The 19,520-nt window shown below is 41.1% G+C and overlaps 1 protein-coding gene across 1 annotated transcript in view; it reads left to right on the plus strand.

The window, feature by feature from the left end:
• PARP4 (poly(ADP-ribose) polymerase family member 4) overlaps positions 1-19,520 on the plus strand; it is a 147,074-nt gene that overhangs the window by 103,410 nt on the left and 24,144 nt on the right. Inside the window, 8 exon segments of the mRNA XM_054719721.1 lie at positions 47-234; positions 2,540-2,639; positions 4,472-4,642; positions 5,142-5,222; positions 5,968-6,048; positions 7,012-7,107; positions 8,087-8,209; positions 17,407-18,459. Of these exon segments, the coding sequence (XP_054575696.1) occupies positions 47-234; positions 2,540-2,639; positions 4,472-4,642; positions 5,142-5,222; positions 5,968-6,048; positions 7,012-7,107; positions 8,087-8,209; positions 17,407-18,459 (1,893 nt within the window).

The following is a 19,520-nucleotide window of genomic DNA, read 5'->3' on the forward strand; positions in this document are numbered from 1 at the left end:
CGAATATCCCCAAAAAGGGGTAAATAATCTCTCTCATTTCTTGCAGTCTGCCTCGCCCACCATGGGAAACACTGACTTCTGGAAAACACTCCGATATTTAAGTTTGCTGCCCCCTTCTCGAGGGATACGCAACATCCTCCTCATTTCTGACGGTCACCTCCAGGAGGAGAGCCTGACGCTGCGGCTTGTGAAGAGGCATGTGCAGCACACCCGGCTGTTCTCCTGCGGTGTCGGGTGAGTGGGAGGTTGTCACCGTGAAGGCCTCGGTGAGAGGCAGCCGGCGAGCAGGCATCTTGTTGGCCCGCGCAGGGTTCTTGGCAGGTGTGACGTTGCCACTTGTGTATAGAAGGTGTTTAGGGTACAGATGTGGAGCTCTGGGCTGTGAGCCAGACTGCCTGGGTCTCACCCCCAAGCCAGCCACTTATTAGCTGTGACCTTGGGCAACTTGCTTAATCTCTATACAATTAAGGTGTTGATGCAAACACCACTTTTTTTTTCTTTATTGATTAAGGTAAATGAACTCACGTATAGAAAGCCCTTAGACTGGACTGGCCCATGGCAAGCCCCAAATCAATGTTAGTGTTATTTTGCATAAAAATCCAAATTTCCAACTTATTGAGAAGCCCATGGCAGTTTCTGACAGGGGTTGAGGGGGTCTGCTGCCTCAGAGGCCCCACCCAGCTGCCCTGCTCCTCACGACACCTCACTGGTGAGCTTTCTGTGAGGTTTGCATTGTCAAACCCTGAGATGGACGGAGAATCTATCTCTGGGGAGGCTAAACCTGATTGTTGGAATTAACGCCCTCCCAATTACAGTTAGCTTTCCTGGTTGAACTGGGTGTGTGGTGTAAATACAAGGAAAACACCAAACTAAAGGGCTGGACTGGTGTTTGCACGGAGCATGCCTGTCCTGCACCTCCCTGTGCTCTCCCCCTGTAGTCACCATCCTGGCAAACGGTCACCAAGTCTACCCTTCCCCACACTGGGCTGTCCTAGGCCCCTGGGCTTCTGCAGTGATTCGGGGCCCTCAATGCCCCTGGATGGCCCTTCTTGCCTGCACAGAGGGCTCTTCTCTCTGCCCTTCCTCAGTCCCGGCTCCTAGTCCTGTTCTCTGTCATCTGAGGCCTAACAGGGCATCACATTCCAACTAGGAAATGTGTGCAACCCATAACGAAGTCCTCTAGGAATTGTTCCTAACAGGACTTTACCTGAATAACTTGCACCTGTGGACACTGGGTGGCCAGCTTAAGCCTGCCACAGGGAGGTGTCTTCTTCCTGCCTTAGTCAGCACCCTATTTCATCTTCCTGGTTCCAGCAATACCTGCCTGCTCCCCATACTGTGTGTTGGGCCCCCTGTGCTGTGGTCGGGTTCAGACACCTCAGTGCAGAAAGCACGGTGTCTTTGCTGAGGGTCTGTCATGGGACAGACCCTGCTCAGCTCAGGCTGCAGTACTGTGTGTGGGATACATACAGACAGACAGCAATCCAGAACCTCAAGGGGAGATGGGGTGCTAAGTGCCAGGAATGAAAGAAAGGGGTTGTGAGGGGATGACTTTGTGCTGGTTGACATGACCCAACCGGAGGGAGCTGGAATTGTTACTGACTTTCTATCCAGTTTTTAGGGTCTTTCTAAATGTTTCTGCCTCATTTTATACATACTCACTTGTGTTCAAAAACTCCAGCAAGATGCTGTGAGTTCTCCAGGCGTAGAGACCCTCCCGCCTGCCATAGTAACAAGTTATCTCAGAGGCCACCCACAGGAAAGGTTCCAAGTAGCCTCATTAACTGATGGAATTTATAAAATACAGATAAACTCCAGCTGAAGGATTTTCTAATCAGTGTTGTAATTACCACCAGTTAATTTTGAGGGCTGAAGACAAATCTGATCATTATCATGGGCTAAAACATGTTGCAGAGATAACTTTCTTAAGCTCTTTTTCTGAAAAGTTATTGATCATTTCTAATATTTCAGGAGAAAACTATAGGAAAATCATTCTTCATAGGTGTAGAATTATTATTGAGAGAAATTTAATAGGACATTGTCATGTAAATGTCAGATTATCTTTGTTAGAATGAGAGTCACTTCTTTATAGCTTTTGCTATCTAGATGTGGATCAAATTTCAAGATGTAGACTTTACTAACACTTTTGCCAATTATTGGCCTTTGGAACCAATTCAGGTAGCTTTGACACTCCTTGAAAGTAGGCTGATCTTTGTCAGTATTCTGGTACCTTTCAGGGGGTTTTCAAAATCATCGGCTCCCTCCTTCAGTAAATCAAAGTTAAGAATTTCTGCTTTTATTCTGTTGTGAGAGAGAAATAAGCCCTCTGATGTGTGGGAGCTTAAGTTTCCCAAATCTTGTGATATTTCATACTGTCTGCCATCTATTTTATCTCCTGAACCTTAGCTAAAGAAGGGTAAATTCTTCTGCATGTAATGTCTTCTTTTGAGTTTTGAACTGTGTCAACCTTTTTAACTACATGGACTTCTAAAATGTTTCCAAAATTTATTTTAAAATAATACCTGTGAAATGTGATCAGTTCTACAGCAAATCGTCATATCTTAAGGACTCTGTCCCAGTGTGGTGCTGGACTGTTTGAATATTTTAACTCAAAATCCAAACATAGTTGGAAAAAACAGGTACGTTTCTCAAACATCTTATTTCTAGTCTTATGTTTACTTGTGGAAATGTTATCTTTGTACAGATCTATTGACAGTAAACTGTGTTTTCATTCATGGAAATGGGAGCTGGAAAGAGGCAAAGACATTGAGGTGTGCACCCCACCCTTGGTGACCACTGATCTTCCACCTGGCAGGAGAATAGTGGGAGCAAAATGGGGTCATTCCCCTAGCTAATAGTTTGATTTCTGCTCTATAAAGTGTTATGGATTAATTTTTAAAAGTGAAGTATTAAACATGTTTTGATAAAATTAAAAATTTTTTAAACTATAAGATAATGTTTATTTAGAAAGTCGCAGAGGTAGAAGTGAGTGGCAGAAAAACTGGGCTCAGGAAACAAGCCACAGAGGCAAAAGGAGAGCCCACGGAGCTTAGAGAAAGGGTAAAGGAAACTTGCCTTGCGGGGAGAGGAAGTGGAACAGAGAGGAGAGGTGTGGGCATGCTCCCAGCAGGGAGAGTACCTAAAATTAATTTTTATTGTGGTAAAAGATACATAAAATTTACCATTTTAACCATATTTAAGTGTACAGTTCAGTGACGTTAAGTATATTCACAATGTTATGCAACCATCACCACTATCCATCTCCAGAACTTTTTCATCTTCCCAAACAGAACTCTGTTCCCATAAAACAACTGCTGCCCGGTCGGTGTGGCTCAGTGATTGAGCATTGATCCATGAATCAAAAGGTCACCAGTTGGTTTCCCGGTCAGGGCACATGCCTGGGTTGCAGGCTCAATCCCCAATAGTGGGTGTGTAGGAGGCAACCAATCTATGTTTCTATCTCTCTATACCTCTTCCTTCCTCTCTCTCTCAAATCAATAAAAACATTAAAAAACAAACAAAAAATAATAACTTCTGATTCTTCCTCCCCAGCAACCACCCTTGTACTATCAGTCTCTACAAAGTTGACTACTGTAGATACCTCATATAATTGGAATCCTACTGTATTTGTCCTTTCATGCCTGGCTTATTTCATTGGGCATATAGTCCTCAAGATTCATCCATGTTCTAGGATGTGTCAGAATTTTCTTCCTTTTTAACGGCTGAATAATATTCATTGTCTATATCTACCACATTTCGTTTATCCATTTGTCAGTAGACATTTGGGTTATTTTCACCTTTGGCTATTGTGAACCATGCTGCTATGAGTATTAGTATACAAGTATGGTTTGACACCTTGATTTCAATTATTTTAGGTATATACCCAGAAGTAGAATTGCTGAATCATACGGTAATTTTATATTTAGTTTTTTTAGGAATTGCCACACCATTTTCACACAGTGGCTACACCATTTTACATCCCCAGCACTGTACCAGGGTTCCAATTTTTCTACATTCTGGTCAATCCTTTTTCTCCATTTTTTGTTTTTATAATAACCATGCTAATGGGTGTGCAGTTGTATCTCACTGGGGTTTTGACATGCATTTCCCTAATGACTCATGATGTTGAACATCTTTTCATGTGCTTATTAGCCATTCATGTCTCTTCTTTGGAGGATTGTCTGCCCAAGTCTTTGTAGGATTAATTTTTATAACTGGAATCTATGTCGGAGCTATATTAGTAATCAACTAATTAACTAAGCAATAATTTTAGGCTATTATGTAGATTTAAATTATGTGTTAGTGCTGTTATTAAAAATTCTACTTGAAAATCTCTTTGGAAAGTATCCTCCAGCAGGAAGGAGGAGGGAAGAGCTATAAGTCTCAAAGAATAAAATGTAAAGTTTAAGTGTTCATGAACTATTTTCTGGATACAGCATTGAAAGAGAAATAATTCTTCTTTTACAAATAGATAGAAGACCAGATGACTCGGTCACAATCCCCGAGCTGCCACTCGATCTCCGTGAAGTGGCAGCAGCTCAGTCCTGATGCACCTGAGCCTCTGCAGGGCCCAGCCCAGGTGCAAGCCTTATTCCACAATGACCGGCTCCTGGTCTACAGCTTTATTCCTCATTGCACTCAGGTAAAGAGGCACACAATTTGTTTTACTGTGGGAAGAGCAATGTATTTTGCTAGTAATTTTTCTGTTTTTACCCCTCTCTTTCTTCCCTAAATCATAATATGCTGACAAATTTTCTCTTTCCGGGAGTACAACAGGTGGTTAACCAGGGCCCTGGAGAGCCTTTTAATTTCCCTTGAAAGGGGAGAGGAAATCGCTGACCAAAATACTGTGGAGTAGAGCCCTAGCCAGTTTTCTCAGTGGTTAGAGTGTCAGCCTGCAGACTGAAGGGTCTTGGGTTGATTTCGGTCAGGGGCACGTACCTGGGTTGCAGGCTCAATCCTTGGCCCTGGTCGGGGTACGTGTGGGAGGCAACCAATCCACATGTCTCTCACATGCATGTTTCTCTCTCTCTCCCTCCCTTCCACTCTCTCTAAAAATCTATGGAAAAAATATCCCTGGTGAGGATTAACAAAACCAAACCCAAAAAAAGCTAATAAGGAATTTTCTTTTTCTGTTTCAGGCAACTCTGTGTGCATTAATTCAAGAGAAAGAATTTTCTGCAATAGTATCAACTACTGAACTACAGAAGACAACTGGAACTGTAAGATTCCAAACTTAAACTGTGGACCCAGTGCTTAAAAGCTAATAATAATTTTCATGGAATGCTCAGTGTGTTTCCTTTGTTGTTGCTGTTTTTCTATGTTGACATTTCAGTACAAAGAGAACACTTCCTGTCAGTTTCTATGTTGACATTTCAGTACAAAGAGGACACTTCCTGTCACTTCCTGGAAGTGTCCTCTTTGTACTGAAATGTCAACATAGTTCTTCATCTGGGGTTCTTGATTTTAGATGTGTCCATATGGACATGAATAACTAAGTTTGGTATTTTATGCATGAAAAATTTTTAGGGAGCTTCTCATAGATGTCCATGACTCAATAAAAGTTAAGTACCACTGGACTACCTATGTTATTTTAAAATAGTAAATAACAGTAGTAGCCTAAATAAAACATATTTATTGAGGCTATGTTTTTGTGTGTTTTTTCTACCTTTGGATTAAAGGCAAATGAGCCATGGCCAGGTGCTCATTGTTTGGTTGGTTAGAGTGTTATTCCGTACACCAAAAAGGTTGCTTGCGGTTCAATTCTGGGTCAGGGCACATTCCTCGGTTCTGGGTTCCATCCCTGGTTGGGATGTGTACGGGAGGAAACCAATCGATGTTTCTCTCTTACATCGATGCCACTCGCCCCTTTCTCTCTCTTTCTCCCAAGTTAGTGAACATATCCTTAGAGTGAGGGTTTAAAATATATGTGACATTTGAATTATTTTTCCTTTGCTGCTTAAACAGATGATTCACAAGCTGACAGCACGAGCTCTGATTAGAGATTATGAAGATGGCATTCTCCACGAAAATGAAACGAATCATGAGGTTTGCTCTTTTCATAGCAAAAACCATTATGTTTTGTTCATGGCTGGCTCTTTAGAAATTGACTTATCCATGGATGTGGAGAGCAAGGCTAGCTGGATGGAGGTGCACACAGTATTGGGGGCATGTATTGTCAGATCTGGGGTGCAGAGTGCTCTGTAACTTCCTGAGAACTCTTTGGTAATTGTACCCATCAGAGAGGCCGGAAGAGGGCTTCAAGGGTGTCTATCACTGGAGTTCTCAAGTGTGATGGTCGTATTCCCCTCTTCCTGATGAAGAACCAGGTGCAGGATGGGTGGGCGACCTGCCTAAGGACACACAGCAGAGACAAAGCCACCTTGCTGCCTCCTGGCTGAGCTGATGAGGCCAGCCATCACGGCCCTGCTGGTCCCTCCAGCTCTGATCTTAAATGAGGTTAAGAGCATTAGGGCTCAGTGCCATCCCCAAAGGAAAGTACCAGTATGCCACACAGGGCCCAGATTTCCTCGCAAGCAATTACAGCTTGTGACAAGTGGCCTGTGCCGTCATTGCTCTCCTTCACTGCCCTTCCATGAGCAGCCTTGAGTCCCTCTTATCTCTGGGGTCACTGACCAGCTCTGCCACAGATAGTCCTGAGCAAGTCACTCCACCAGTCCACGCTGGAGAGTCTTATGTAGAAAACAGGAAGCACAGACAGTCTATAAAAGATTTCAGAAGCTCAGCACACTCCAGAGTGAGAGTTCTTTGTCATCTACAAAGGGCTCTATAAATAGAATTATTCCTTCTATGACTTGGCTGCTCAGTCGAGTAGAGAACGTTTAGTCACCAACTTGAGATATTTAGATAGGGCTATTGACTCAATATTTAGTTTGAAATTCTAGTTAGGGGATGATTTGCTTTTTATAGAAAAAGTCTTTTAGATTAATTAATACTCTTTTAATGAAAAATAAAACAGGACATGTTTGCATTTATTTTGTTCTATCGTAGATGAAGAAGCAAATCTTAAAATCTCTCATTATTCAACTCAGTAAAGAAAACTCTCTCATAACAGAGTTTACAAGTTTTGTGGCAATTGAGAAAAGGGTACGTATTGTTGTTAACTCATGGTTATTTTCTTTGTGTTTACATATTAACAAAATTACTCTTAGTCTGTCACTGACAATATCCATGTCCTGGGCCTGTGACAAACAGGGAGAAGAGAGGTGGAGGGTCATCGAGCCAGGACCTCAGTGTGAGGACTCATGGTAACCTCTCTAAATGAGATGCGTATTTTATTATTTTTAACTAGAGGCCCAGTGCACAAAATTCATGCAAGGGGCTCGGCCCTGACCGACGTGCCAGCTTGCCTGGGCCCTCACCGCCCCGGCTTCATCCAGAATGACGTCCAGACAGTCGTTCAGCTGTCTGGTCTAATTAGCATATTACACTTTTATTATTATCGATGATATATTATTAATTAGTTACATGTGCACTTTTAAGATTTACTACAATTATGTTACTTTTTCGGCATTTCTCATCTTTTATTAATCTAAGACCTTCAAAAAATAGAAAAGGCCTGGGCTTCCCCTACCCTCTCTCTGAAAAGCCCTTTCTCCTCCATAAATATAAGGCACTTAGTTCAGCACCCGAGCCTAGGAAGGATTTAGTAAAGAGGAAAGCCACTCACCCTGGCCAGTTTGACTCAGTGGAGAGAGCATCAGCCTGGCCAAGGGCAAATACCTCGGTTATGGGCTTAATCCCCAGCAACCAATCGATGTGTTTCTCTCACATCGATGTTTCTCTCTCTGTGTCTCTCCCCCTCCCTTCCACTCTCTCTAAAAAAATAAAAAATAACAATCCATGGAAAAATATCCTTGGGTGAGAATTAAAAAAAAAAAAGAAAAAAGAGGAAAGCCTCTCAACTAAGGACGTCTGCCTCTTTCTCTCTCACTGTGGCCCAGGAACCAGGATCCAATCTGACAACCATATATATTCCAAACCAAACATGCTCAGGCTTCAGGGTGTAATGATCATTTCATTTGATAATGGCTGTTTTGTTTTATCCAACTGTGATTCAACATAGGATGGTAATGAGTCACCTTTTCCTAACACTCCCAATATTTTGGAACTTATTGCCGAAGAAGATGTGGATTTTCTGCCGTACATGAGTTGGCAGGAAGAGCACCCCAACGCCCGTATGCAACAGGTAAGTATTAATTACCACATAGATTGGTATTATGTTTCCATATTTTTATGGTGGTGAGGGGAGCCCTTTGCTAAAATAGTAACTTTATTACTTATGTATGCAGAATATATATACAAACATTTGTACATTTATAAAAATGTTATTAATAACAGAGGAAGTCATCATATATAAATATAGCTATAAAGTACAGAGAAGGGAACAGGTATGGTTCTGCTTCATTCATAGACAAATAAACTGTCACACAGAAAGCTAAAGTCATTTACTCTCATTAATATAGTTTGCCTGACAGTAGTGATAAAGTCTTACCTAATAGTCTAAATTCACCACCAATGTGTCTTAAAGTTTATAGTGCTTTAATCTGTGGCTTTACAGTAGAAATTTCTGTAAATTGACAGAAATTGACAAATGTGACTTAACTAAAGATTGGTTGCTGGGGATTAAGAAATTGACAGAAATTGACAGAAATTGACAGATATGTTACATGTGCACAATTGCTAGAAATTGACAAATGTGACTTAACTAAAAATTGAAAGGCATATTCAAAAGCAAAGAAACAAGACAGTGCTTTCAAGTATCTAGGTTAGAGAAATAAAATTGCCAAATTTTAGGAATTTAGAATCTAAGGGACAAAATTTGTGAGGAGAGGAATTTTTGGAAAATACAATATAGGCAACATTCATTTTCTTGGATCCATTTTAAGGTTATGATGTCAGTTAAGGACATAAAAACACATTAGATGTCACTTGCTTTGCTCATAAAGTCATGTTTAGTATAACTTTTAAAAATATTTTTATCAATTACAGTTGACATACAATATTATGTTAGTTTCATGAGTACAACATAGTGATTAGACATTTACATAACTTATGAAGTGATCACCCTGGTAAGTTTAGTGCCCACCTGGTACTATACATTTTACTAATGTTTACTATGTTTTAAGATGGTAAATAAAACACAACATCAACAAAACCACAGATGTTTCCTTGTATGAGTTGGGGGAGGAAGAGGGGCAGTGGGTAAATAAACCAACACGGTACTGAAAAGTTAACATGGAGGGGGTTTTTGAATGGTGTTTCCAAAAAGTGAAAGCAGCTTAGGCATATGATAGAAAAAAATCCTAAGACAGCGATAAACTGAGAAAAAAAATATTTTCACCAAAGGCAGATTGATTTCCTTAATATATAAAGAACTATGAATTAAGAACAAAATCAGTCATTCCAGCGAAAAACAGGCAAAGGGTTTGATCATGAATAAGAAAATAATGCGGTTCTTAAACAGGAGAAGATGCTCAGCCTCATTGTGGCTAAGAGAAATGCAAATTTTTTTTTTTAATTTCTTTATTGATTAAGGTATTACATATTTGTCTTTATCCCCCCATTACCTTCCCAACGCCCCCCACCCACTCATGCCCTCACCCCCCTGGTGTCCGTGTCCATTGGTTATGCTTATATGCATGCATACAAGTCCTTTGGTTGATCTCTCCTCCTTACCCCCACCCTCCTCTACCTTCCCTCTGAGGTTTGACGATCCGGTGGATGCTTCTCTGTCTATAGATCTGTTTTTGTTCATCAGTTTATGTTGTTCATTATATTCCACAAATGAGTGAGATCATGTGATATTTATCTTTCTCTGATTGACTTATTTCACTTAGCATAATGCTCTCCAGTTCCATCCCTGTTGTTGCAAATGGTAGGAATTCCTTCTTTTTTAGCACAGCATAGTATTCCATTGTGTAGATGTACCACAGTTTTTTAATCCACTCATCTGCTGATGGGCATTTAGGCTGTTTCCAAATCTTAGCTATGGTAAATTGTGTTGCTATGAACATAGGGGTGCATATATCCTTTCTAATTGATGTTTCTAGCCTCTTGGGATATAGTCCTAGAAGTGGGATCACTGGGTCAAATGGGAGTTCTATTTTTAGTTTTTTGGGGAAACTCCATACTGTTCTCCACAGTGGCTGTACCAGTCTGCATTCCCACCAGCAGTGCACGAGGGTTCCTTTTTCTCCACACCCTCGCCAACACTTGTCGTTTATTGATTTGTTGATGATAGCCATTCTGACAGGTGTGAGATGGTACGGCAGGGGGAGCAGTTGGAGGCAATTAGGCTGGCAGAGGGGGCAGTGAGGGGTGACTAGGCTGGCGGGGGGGGGACAGTTGGGGGAGATCAGGCCAGCAGGGGGGGGCAGTTAGGGGCAACCAGGCCGGCAGGGAGGGGGCAGTTGGGGGTGACCTGGCAGGCAGGCAGGTGAGCGATTAGGAGTCAGTCGTCCAAGATAGTGAGAGGGATGTCAAAGGGTCCCGGATTGTAGAGGGTGCAGGCTGGGCTGAGGGGACACCCCCCGCCCCCCATGCACGAATTTCATGCACCGGGCCCTCTAGTTTTAAATAGTGAGGGAAACTCTGCTACTGACCATGAAGGAGTAACAGCATGCAGTTAGGAAGTGGATGTATTCTCCCACGTTAAACAACTAAATATAATATATACATTATATACTATATATATAATTTGATTGGACAAAATATATGAACTGGTGACTTTCAGATAGAGCAGAGCAGTGATCCCTTAGAGATGAAAACAAACGAAGTTGAGTCCTATATTGTTAGCTCACTACCTGGGAAGAGTCCCCAGCCAATAGCCCAAGGATAATAGACCTGAAAACAGTCTGGTAGTGCCTCTGAGTGAGGGGGACAGAGTGAGTGGGCATCAGGGAGACCAAAGTGGCTAAGGTTAAGAGGTAAAGCACTGGCATAGGCCTAATTAGGGTATGTTGGAAGTAAAAATCAAGGCTAGAGAAAACCATAAGAAAGGAGAAGCAGGTAGAGCGATCTTTATGAAGATCACACAGGGTCAGAAATAGCTTGCAATCCCACAGCCTATGTGGAGAGATTTCCATACAGAGCTCTCATAAGGCTATTGCCCTAGTCGAAGTGCTTTACCAAAGGATCTAGACTAAAGCTATTCTCATCCCACCTTGAGACTCAAAAGAATAAAATTATTTCCAAATAACTGAACTATGTACCATAACCAAGCCTAAAACAATGTAAAGGGACTTTAAAATTTTTTCAGTACCTCAACAGTGTAAAATTCACGTGTCTATTATCCATTTAAAAATTAGCAGGCAGTCGGAGAAGTGAAAAGATGACATAATGAGGAGCAAAATCAATCAATAAAAACAAAACTAGAAATCCTATATAATAAAGATGTAATATGCAAATGGTCATTACGCCTTGAAGCATAACGACCGACTGCGTAACTACTGGATCATGGATCAGCAGGAGGGTGGGGCAGCGAGCTATGAGGGGGGGGCAGAGAGCTACAGGAGGGGGCAGGGCAGCAAGCTATGAGGGGAGGGCGGGGGGAGCTACAGGAGGGCGAGGCAGTGGGCAGAGAGCTACTGGAGGGTGGCAGCGAGCTACTGGTGCATAGATTCGTGTGCAGGGCTACTAGCTAAAATATAATAAAGGTAGTAAACAAGGATATTAAATTAGCTATTATAAACATATTATTTTTAAATTTTTAATTAATTTTAAAATATAAATTTATTGGGGTGACATTGGTTAATAAGATGAGATAGGTTTCCAGTGTACACTTCTATTATACAAGTTCTGTACATTGCACTATGTGCCCACCACCCAAAGTCAAATAATCTTCTGTCACCATATATTAGGGCTTCTTCACTCCCAATCCCCTCACCCCTTTCCCTCTGACAATCACCACACTGCTCTTTGTTTCCACAGTTTCAGTGTTGTATCCCACATGTGAGTAAAATCATATGGTTCTTAGTTTTTTTCTGACTGACTAATGTCACTTAGCATAATATTCTCAAGGTCCATCCATGTTGTTGCAAATGGCAGTATTTCATTCTCTCTTATGGCTAAGTAATATATGTACCACATTTTCTTTACCCAGTCCTCTATTGAAGGACACTTTGGTTGTCTCCATGTCTTAGCCACCATGAATAATACTGCAATGAACATAAAGGTGCATATATCATTGCGAATACATGTTTTCAAGTTTTTTGGGTATATACCCAGGAGAGGGATGGCAGGGTCATATCGTAATTTTGTTCTTAATTTTTTGAGGAATTGCCGCCTGTAGTGGCTGTACCAGTCTACATTCCCACCAGCAGTCTACATTCTCCACCACCTCTCCAACACTTGCTATTGCTTTTCTTGTTGATAATAGCCATTCTAACAGGTGTGAATGGTATCTCATTGTAGTTGTGATTTGCATTTCCCTAATTGCTAGTGAGGTTGAACATCTTTTCATATATCAGTTGGCCATCTGCATGTCTTCTTGGGAGAGGTGTCTGTTCAGGTCCTCTGCCCATCTTTTAATTGGATTCTTTGGTGTTAAATTTTATGAGTTCTTTACATATTCTGGATATTAAACCTTTATCAGAGCTTTTGTTTGCAAATATCATCTTCCATTCTGTCAGCTGCCTTTTTGTTTTGTTGTTGGTTTCTTTTGCTGTGCAGAAGCTTTTAATTTTATACTAGAGGCCCGGTGCACAAAATTCATGCACGGGGGGGAGGGGTGTCCCTCAGCCCAGCCTGCACTCTCTCCAATCTGAGACCCATCAAGGGATGTCCGACTGCCCGTTTAGGTAGGATCGGGCCTAAACGGGCAGTCGGACATCCCTCTCACAATCCAGGACTGCTGGCTCCCAACCGCTTGCCTGCCTGCCTTCCTGATTGCCCCTAACCGCTTCTGCCTGCCAGCCTGATCACTCCCTAACCATGCCCCCGCCAGCCTGATTGATGCCTAACTGCTCCCCTGCCAGCCCGATTGCCCCTAACTGCCCTCCCCTGCCAGCCTGGTCACCCCTAACTGCCCTCCCCTGCCATCCTGGTCACTCCTAACTGCCCTCCCCTGCCAGCCTGGTCCCCCCCCCCAACTGCCCTCCCCTGCAGGCCTGGTCCCCCCCAACTGCCCTCCCCTGCTGACCTGGTCACTCCTAACTGCCCTCCCCTACCAGCCTCATCACCCCTAACTGCTCTCCCCTGCTGGGCTGGCTCCCCCCCAAACTGCCCTCCCCTGCAGGCCTGGGTCCCCCCAAACTGCCCTCCCCTTGCAGGCCTGGTCCCCCAACTGCCCTCCCATGCAGGCCTGGTCCCCCCTAACTGCTCTCCCTTGCAGGCCTGGGTCCCCCCCAACTGCCCTTCCCTGCAGGCCCGGTCACCCCTAACTGCCCTCCCCTGCCAGCCTCATTGCCCCTAACTGCTGTCCCCTGCTGGTCTGGCCCACCCCCCAATTGCCCTCTCCTGCAGGCCTGGGTCCCCCCAGACTGCCCTCCCCTGCAGGCCTGGTCCCCCCCAACTGCTCTCCCCTGCAGGCCTGGGCCCCCCCCCGCAACTGCCCTTCTCTGCAGGCCCGGTCACCCCCAACTTCCCTCCTCTGCCGGCCTGGTCACCCCTAACTGCCCTCCCCTGCTGGCCTGATTGCCCACAACTGCCCTCCCTTGCAGGCCTGGTCCCTCCCAACTGCCCTTCCCTGCTGGCCATCTTGTGTCCACATGGGGGTGGCCATCTTTGACCACATGGGGGCAGCCATCTTGTGTGTTGGAGTGATGGTCAATTTGCATATTACTCTTTTATTAGATAGGATAGTCCCATTCATTTATTTTTACCTTTACTTGCCTTGCTTTTGGGGTCAAGTTTATAAAATGTTCTCTACGACCATGGTCCATAAGTTTAGTACCTATGTTTTCTTCTATGTAATTTATTGTTTCAGATCTTATATTTAGGTCTTTGATGGATTTTGAATTAATTTTTGTACATGGGGACAAAATAATCTAGTTTCATTATTTTGCATGTGGCTTTCCAATTTTCCCAGCACCATTTATTGAAGAGGCTTTCTTTACTCCATTGTATGTTTCTGTCTCCTTTATCAAAAATTTTCTGCCCATATACATGTGATTTTATATCTGGGCTCTCAGTTCTGTTCATTGATCTGTTTTTCTGCCAATGTCATGCTGTTTTTAATTATCATAGCTCTGCAGTATAATTTGAAGTCAGGTAGTGTGATACCTCTGGCTTCATTGCTTTGGCTATTCGAGGTCTTTTGTGTTCCATACAAATCTGATGAGTTTTTGTTCTATGCCCTTAAAGAATGACACTGGGATTTTGATGGGGATGCATTAAATCTGTATATTGCTTTGGGTAATATGGCCATTTTAACTATGTTGATTCTTTCAATTCGTGAACACAGAATATCTTTGCATTTTATTGTGTCTTTTTTATCTCTTTTAATAATGCTTCGTAGTTTTTGGTATTTGGTCTTTCACATCCTTTGTTTATTCCTAGGTATTTTATTCTTTTGGTTGCAATTGCAAAAGGTATTGTTTTTTTCATTTCTCTTTCTGAGGTTTTGTTGTTAGTATACAGGAAGGCATTGGATTTTTGTACGTTGATTTTGTATCCTGCAACTTTACTGTATTTGTCTATTTCTAGTAGTTTTTTGGTGGAGTCTTTAAGGTATTCTTTATACAGAATCATGTCATCTGCAAAAAGTGACACTTTTACTTCTTCCTTCCTGATTTGAATGCCTTTTATTTATTTCTTTTGCTTATTGCTCTGCCTAGGACTTCCAGAACTATGTTGAGTAAGAGTGGTGAGAGTGGGTACCCTTGTCTTGTTCCTGATTTTAGAGGAAAAACTTACAGTTTTTCACCATTGAGTATAATATTGGCTGAGGGTTTGTAATACATGGCCTTTATTATGTTGAGGTACTTTCCTTTACTGAGTGTTTTAATCATAAGTGGATGTTGTATTTTATCAAATGTTTTTTCTGCATCTATTGATAAGATCAGAGGATTTTTATCTGTTGTTTTGTTAATGTGGTTTATTACATTGATTGATGTGTGTATGCTGAAGCATCCTTGTGACCCTGAAATGAATGCCACTTGATCGTGAGGTATAATTTTTTAAAAATGTATTGTTGTATTTGATTTGGTAGTATTTTCTTTAGGATTTTTGTATCTGTATTCATCAAAAATATTGGTCTGTAGTTTTCTTTTTTTGTGATATCTTTGCCAGGTTTTGAATCATTCCTTTCAGATCCAAAAGAAGCTTTTTAAACATTAAAAAAAACAACAGGTAGCTATTTATGGAATTGAACCTACAATCTTTCAGTGCATAGGACGAAGCCCAACCAATTGAGCCACACCAGCCAGGCAAAATGGATAACTATCTACTAGTAAATGTGCTGTGGTTTTATGTGGAGAAACAGTTCATATGCAAATTTTAAAATTCACTTATGGTGGTTTTGTTTTGTATCATTTTTATTTTTTGTCATGCTTAGAAATACCTTTCCTGTTCAGAGATTATGCTTTTTTTAAATTTCCCCTTAGTTATATCTTTACATCATTTTATGGTTTGAATTTTTCACCCAGTTGGAATTTATTCTGGTATAAGATAGGAAGTCTGAAACCAACTTTATTCTTTTTCAGGTAACTGCCAACTTTTTCTAACACTAGCTATTGCGTAATTCTTCTTTTCCTCCCATTGACTTGAAATGCCATCTTTATCATCTACTAGATTCCCACATGTTTTAGGATCTGTTGCTGGACCAGGTGTTCTGTCCTATTGATTTGTCTGTTATAATTATTGCAATTTAACAGAATGCTTTAATAAGTCTAGCCCATCACTATTGTAATTGTTCTTATTTAGTTATCTGATTAAGAACTTTTTAACAGATAAACATTATTTTTAACTATTATTTTAGAATGTATGTCTTGTCATATGTTCTTCAATATTAATTACTTAAATTTATACTTAAAATTTGATTGAGCTGGGAAAGGACTACTCCTTTTTTTAAATTCCCAATTAAAAAAATGGCAAACATGGGTGTGGGACCAGCCAGTTATGTGCCTCCTACCAATCTCAGTGTGCTTTCTTCTTGACTTCTCTAGTTGCAGTGTTGTGTCGTAAATCAGCGAGCTAGATACAAGACACCTTAACAAGCCAATTAATTAGGAGTCTTTATTATGCTCGGGCTCAGAGCAGAATGTCTCTGTCAAATTCTGAGCCAACACATAGAGGAGGTTTTCCTTATTTATACCCTTTCGAGCTCTTTGTCTGCAGATTTTACAAAGAGCTCTGTGTAAGTTATTTTTGCAGACAGTTTGTGACCTTGGATACATAATGAACAAACATTTTGCATGGGAATATTATCAGTATTAGTCTATTATGTTAGATGGCTAGCTTGCAAGGTCAGACAGTTAAGTTTTTATCTTTTTCTATTATTCAAACTAAAACAGTTATTTTACAGAATAAGGGACTATCTAAAAATAATAGAGTTGACCTATAGAACAAGGGACTGTCTACGAATAAGAGTAGTTCAAACAGCAGTTTCAAACAGCAGTTTTCCAAAGGAGGGATTACTATGCTTCATTAGGACTTTCATTCAGCCAGCTTCCAGGTGGTTCTGAATGATGGTTGTTCTGTATTTTAGTTGTAATTTTGATGTGGTTGTGGGAGGCACCACCATCTTGATTCTTGAAAATTCTAAATAGCTCATTTACATTGGTAAAATTAGAGGCTAGCCAATTCCAAGGGCTTGTAATTCATATAAAACTGCATTTTATTTACATGTAACTATTTAAGGAATACTCTTTAAATTATATTCAGACAATAGTAGTAACATAGCACCTTTCAATTCCTTTTGTTATATATTTTGTTTATATTCTGGTATAAAGATATATTCATTTAGTTACTTTAAAGCTTTTGAGGTTTTTTTCCAGTTTTCTCATTTTCTGAATAGTGCTGTAAAACAGTATAAAGGACTAGAAAATTTTATTTCAAATTACCAGCTTATTTTAGGGCTGGTTTACACATATGATACTGCTAATTGTAAAATCTTGGGTAAGTTACTTCTATGGTCTTTAGTTTTCTCTTGTGTAAAAATAAGGGGTGTTCAAAATTCCGTGATTCTGGGAACTAAGAGAGATTAAGATCTGTAATGTATTTATTGCTGATATCTTCTCCAAATCTCATATTCCATACCTATAAAATGAAGGTGTTTCATTTCAATGATCTTGAATAGCTTGTTTTTGTTTTTGTTTTTGTTTTTCAATGCTCTGGGATAAGCAATTGCTTGACTACAGGGAAGTCAGCTCTAAGAAGGGCATTGGCTTGATTGGTGATTTTATTCCATTTTCCCTGACATCATAATTTTTTTCTTCTGTGCAGACTCTTTCAGCATCCTCTGAATGGCACGAAGAACTGCAACTTGAACGTTTGACTAAAAAAAAATATAAATCATCTAAGCTGGAAGTTTTTGAAGGTTCTGAAATGCTTAGCTTAGGTTCCCACGTACCAGAAAAACCTTTAATACACAATTTTGAATGTAGAGATGCAGAAAGGCCATTGGACTTAAGTCAGATAGATTCATTTAAATACACAGAAATTAAACCAGTGTTTACAAAAGCCAGTTCACCAACAATGGCTCTTTCTGACTCCTTGGCTGACCCTGGTTCAACCAGTTCCCTAGCTGCTTCCTCTGTTGGTTCTGCTTTCCTCTATCCTCAGAGCTCTCTTTTTGGTTCTCTTGCTAGTCCCAAGCAGTTTGGTCCATCTAATAATGACCAAGGCCTTAAGACGGGCTGTTCTACTGGCATTGCTCTTGAATGGGGCTCTCCTCCCAGACTGCCTTCGCACAACCCACCTTTTGGATCTTTTACTGGTTCTGCTTTCTCAGGTGACTTATTTAGCTGCAGACAGTCTGATCTACCTAAAATTTATGAAGGCCCTAAGCTCTGTCCTTGTACTGACAGTTCCCTTGAGTTGGACTCTCCCCCTCAGCAGAATCCTTTGTTCTCTTCTCCTAGACTTCCTCCCCCTGGTCCACCCGGAGGGTCTAGCTTTCATCTTCTTCCTGGTTCCTCTCCTCTTCGTTTTCCAAATTCCTCAGCTCCCAAGCAGCCAATGCGTCAGATGGGCTTTGCTCACTATGGGGCTCCTCCAACATATGAGGCTTCTCCATCAAATATTGCTGCAAGAGCTGCATCATCAGATTCTCTCCCACATACATATTTGACTGGCTTAAGCTCTTTTGAAACAGAAAGTGGTGAAACACCAGGATTTTTGGCAAGTAGGCTTTTTAAAAAGGTAGAAAAATCTGATATAACAAGAAGAGACTTTCCTGCAAGCTTTCTGGTACTAAACGACGGGGATGACATAGACTGCAAAGAAAGCTGGATGAATTTTGTACCTGGGACTGAACTCTTCAGTCTGCAAACCGAGGTATTAGTTTTATTTCACCTATATCTGTTGTTGATTTGCTCCATAAATCAAGTAGCTGGTCATCGAACTGTATATGACCAATCCACAGTGAGTTAAGAAGGGACTTGTGCCAGAGTGTATCAACACACTGCTTCCTTCATTGAGAAAATCTTACTGAGAAATAAAATAAAAAAGGCAATTGCACAAAACAGTGTACTCTATGATGACTGTTGTTTGTCTCTCTACTTATAACTCTTCGGCCAGAATATCATGCTAGTGAATGATAATATTTCTCAGCTGAAAATGAGCATCCCTGAATTGGCCAAGGGTAAGACCTTAATTTCCTAGGTTCTAAGACTGATGATCTGCAAGTCACATGAATTTCCCATTGTCATGTTAAGCACAGACACTATACTAGTAAGCATACTCTAAATATTTCTGCAGAAGATCCTGGGAATGTAACTCAGTATGTAAGATTGTGTTAGAGCATGTGTCAGGATCTAGGATTGTGCTTATTAGCTTCTCAAATGCAATGATTAAAGAGATTTACCTCCTGCACAGGTACTAAGGCCCTCTCTCACATCTGTAATTATTTCTTTAGATGTAGTTTAGTAACAGAAACAACTGGATTTAGTATAAGACTAAGTTTGAGTCCCAACGCTGCTACTTGGTGATTTGGGGGCAAGTCAGATAACCTTTTTCAGCCTCAGTTTCCTTACCCATATAATGGGAATAATAATAGTATCTACATCATATTGTGGTTTCAGGTTTAAACAAGATAATAACAGCTGCCCGGCTGCCCTAACCTGGAAGAATGTACATAAATATAGTATAGGTAGCAGTATAGCAGCCACTGCTATCTGTGGACCCTGGAGCCAGACTGTTGGGGCTCAAATCCTGGCTGTGCCACTTCTTAGCTGTGTAACTTTGAACAAGTACCTTAACCTTTCTGTGCTGCAGTGTCCTCAATCTGCAAAGGGGCTATAATAATAATACCTCCACAAAGAATGGCTGAAAAGATTAAATACCACCTAGCACCTGTTCAGTACTGGTTGGCACATATTATCACTGCTGGTATTTTT

This window comes from Eptesicus fuscus, chromosome 7 (assembly GCF_027574615.1).
Source record: "Eptesicus fuscus isolate TK198812 chromosome 7, DD_ASM_mEF_20220401, whole genome shotgun sequence".
In the NCBI taxonomy this organism is placed as follows: domain Eukaryota; kingdom Metazoa; phylum Chordata; class Mammalia; order Chiroptera; family Vespertilionidae; genus Eptesicus; species Eptesicus fuscus.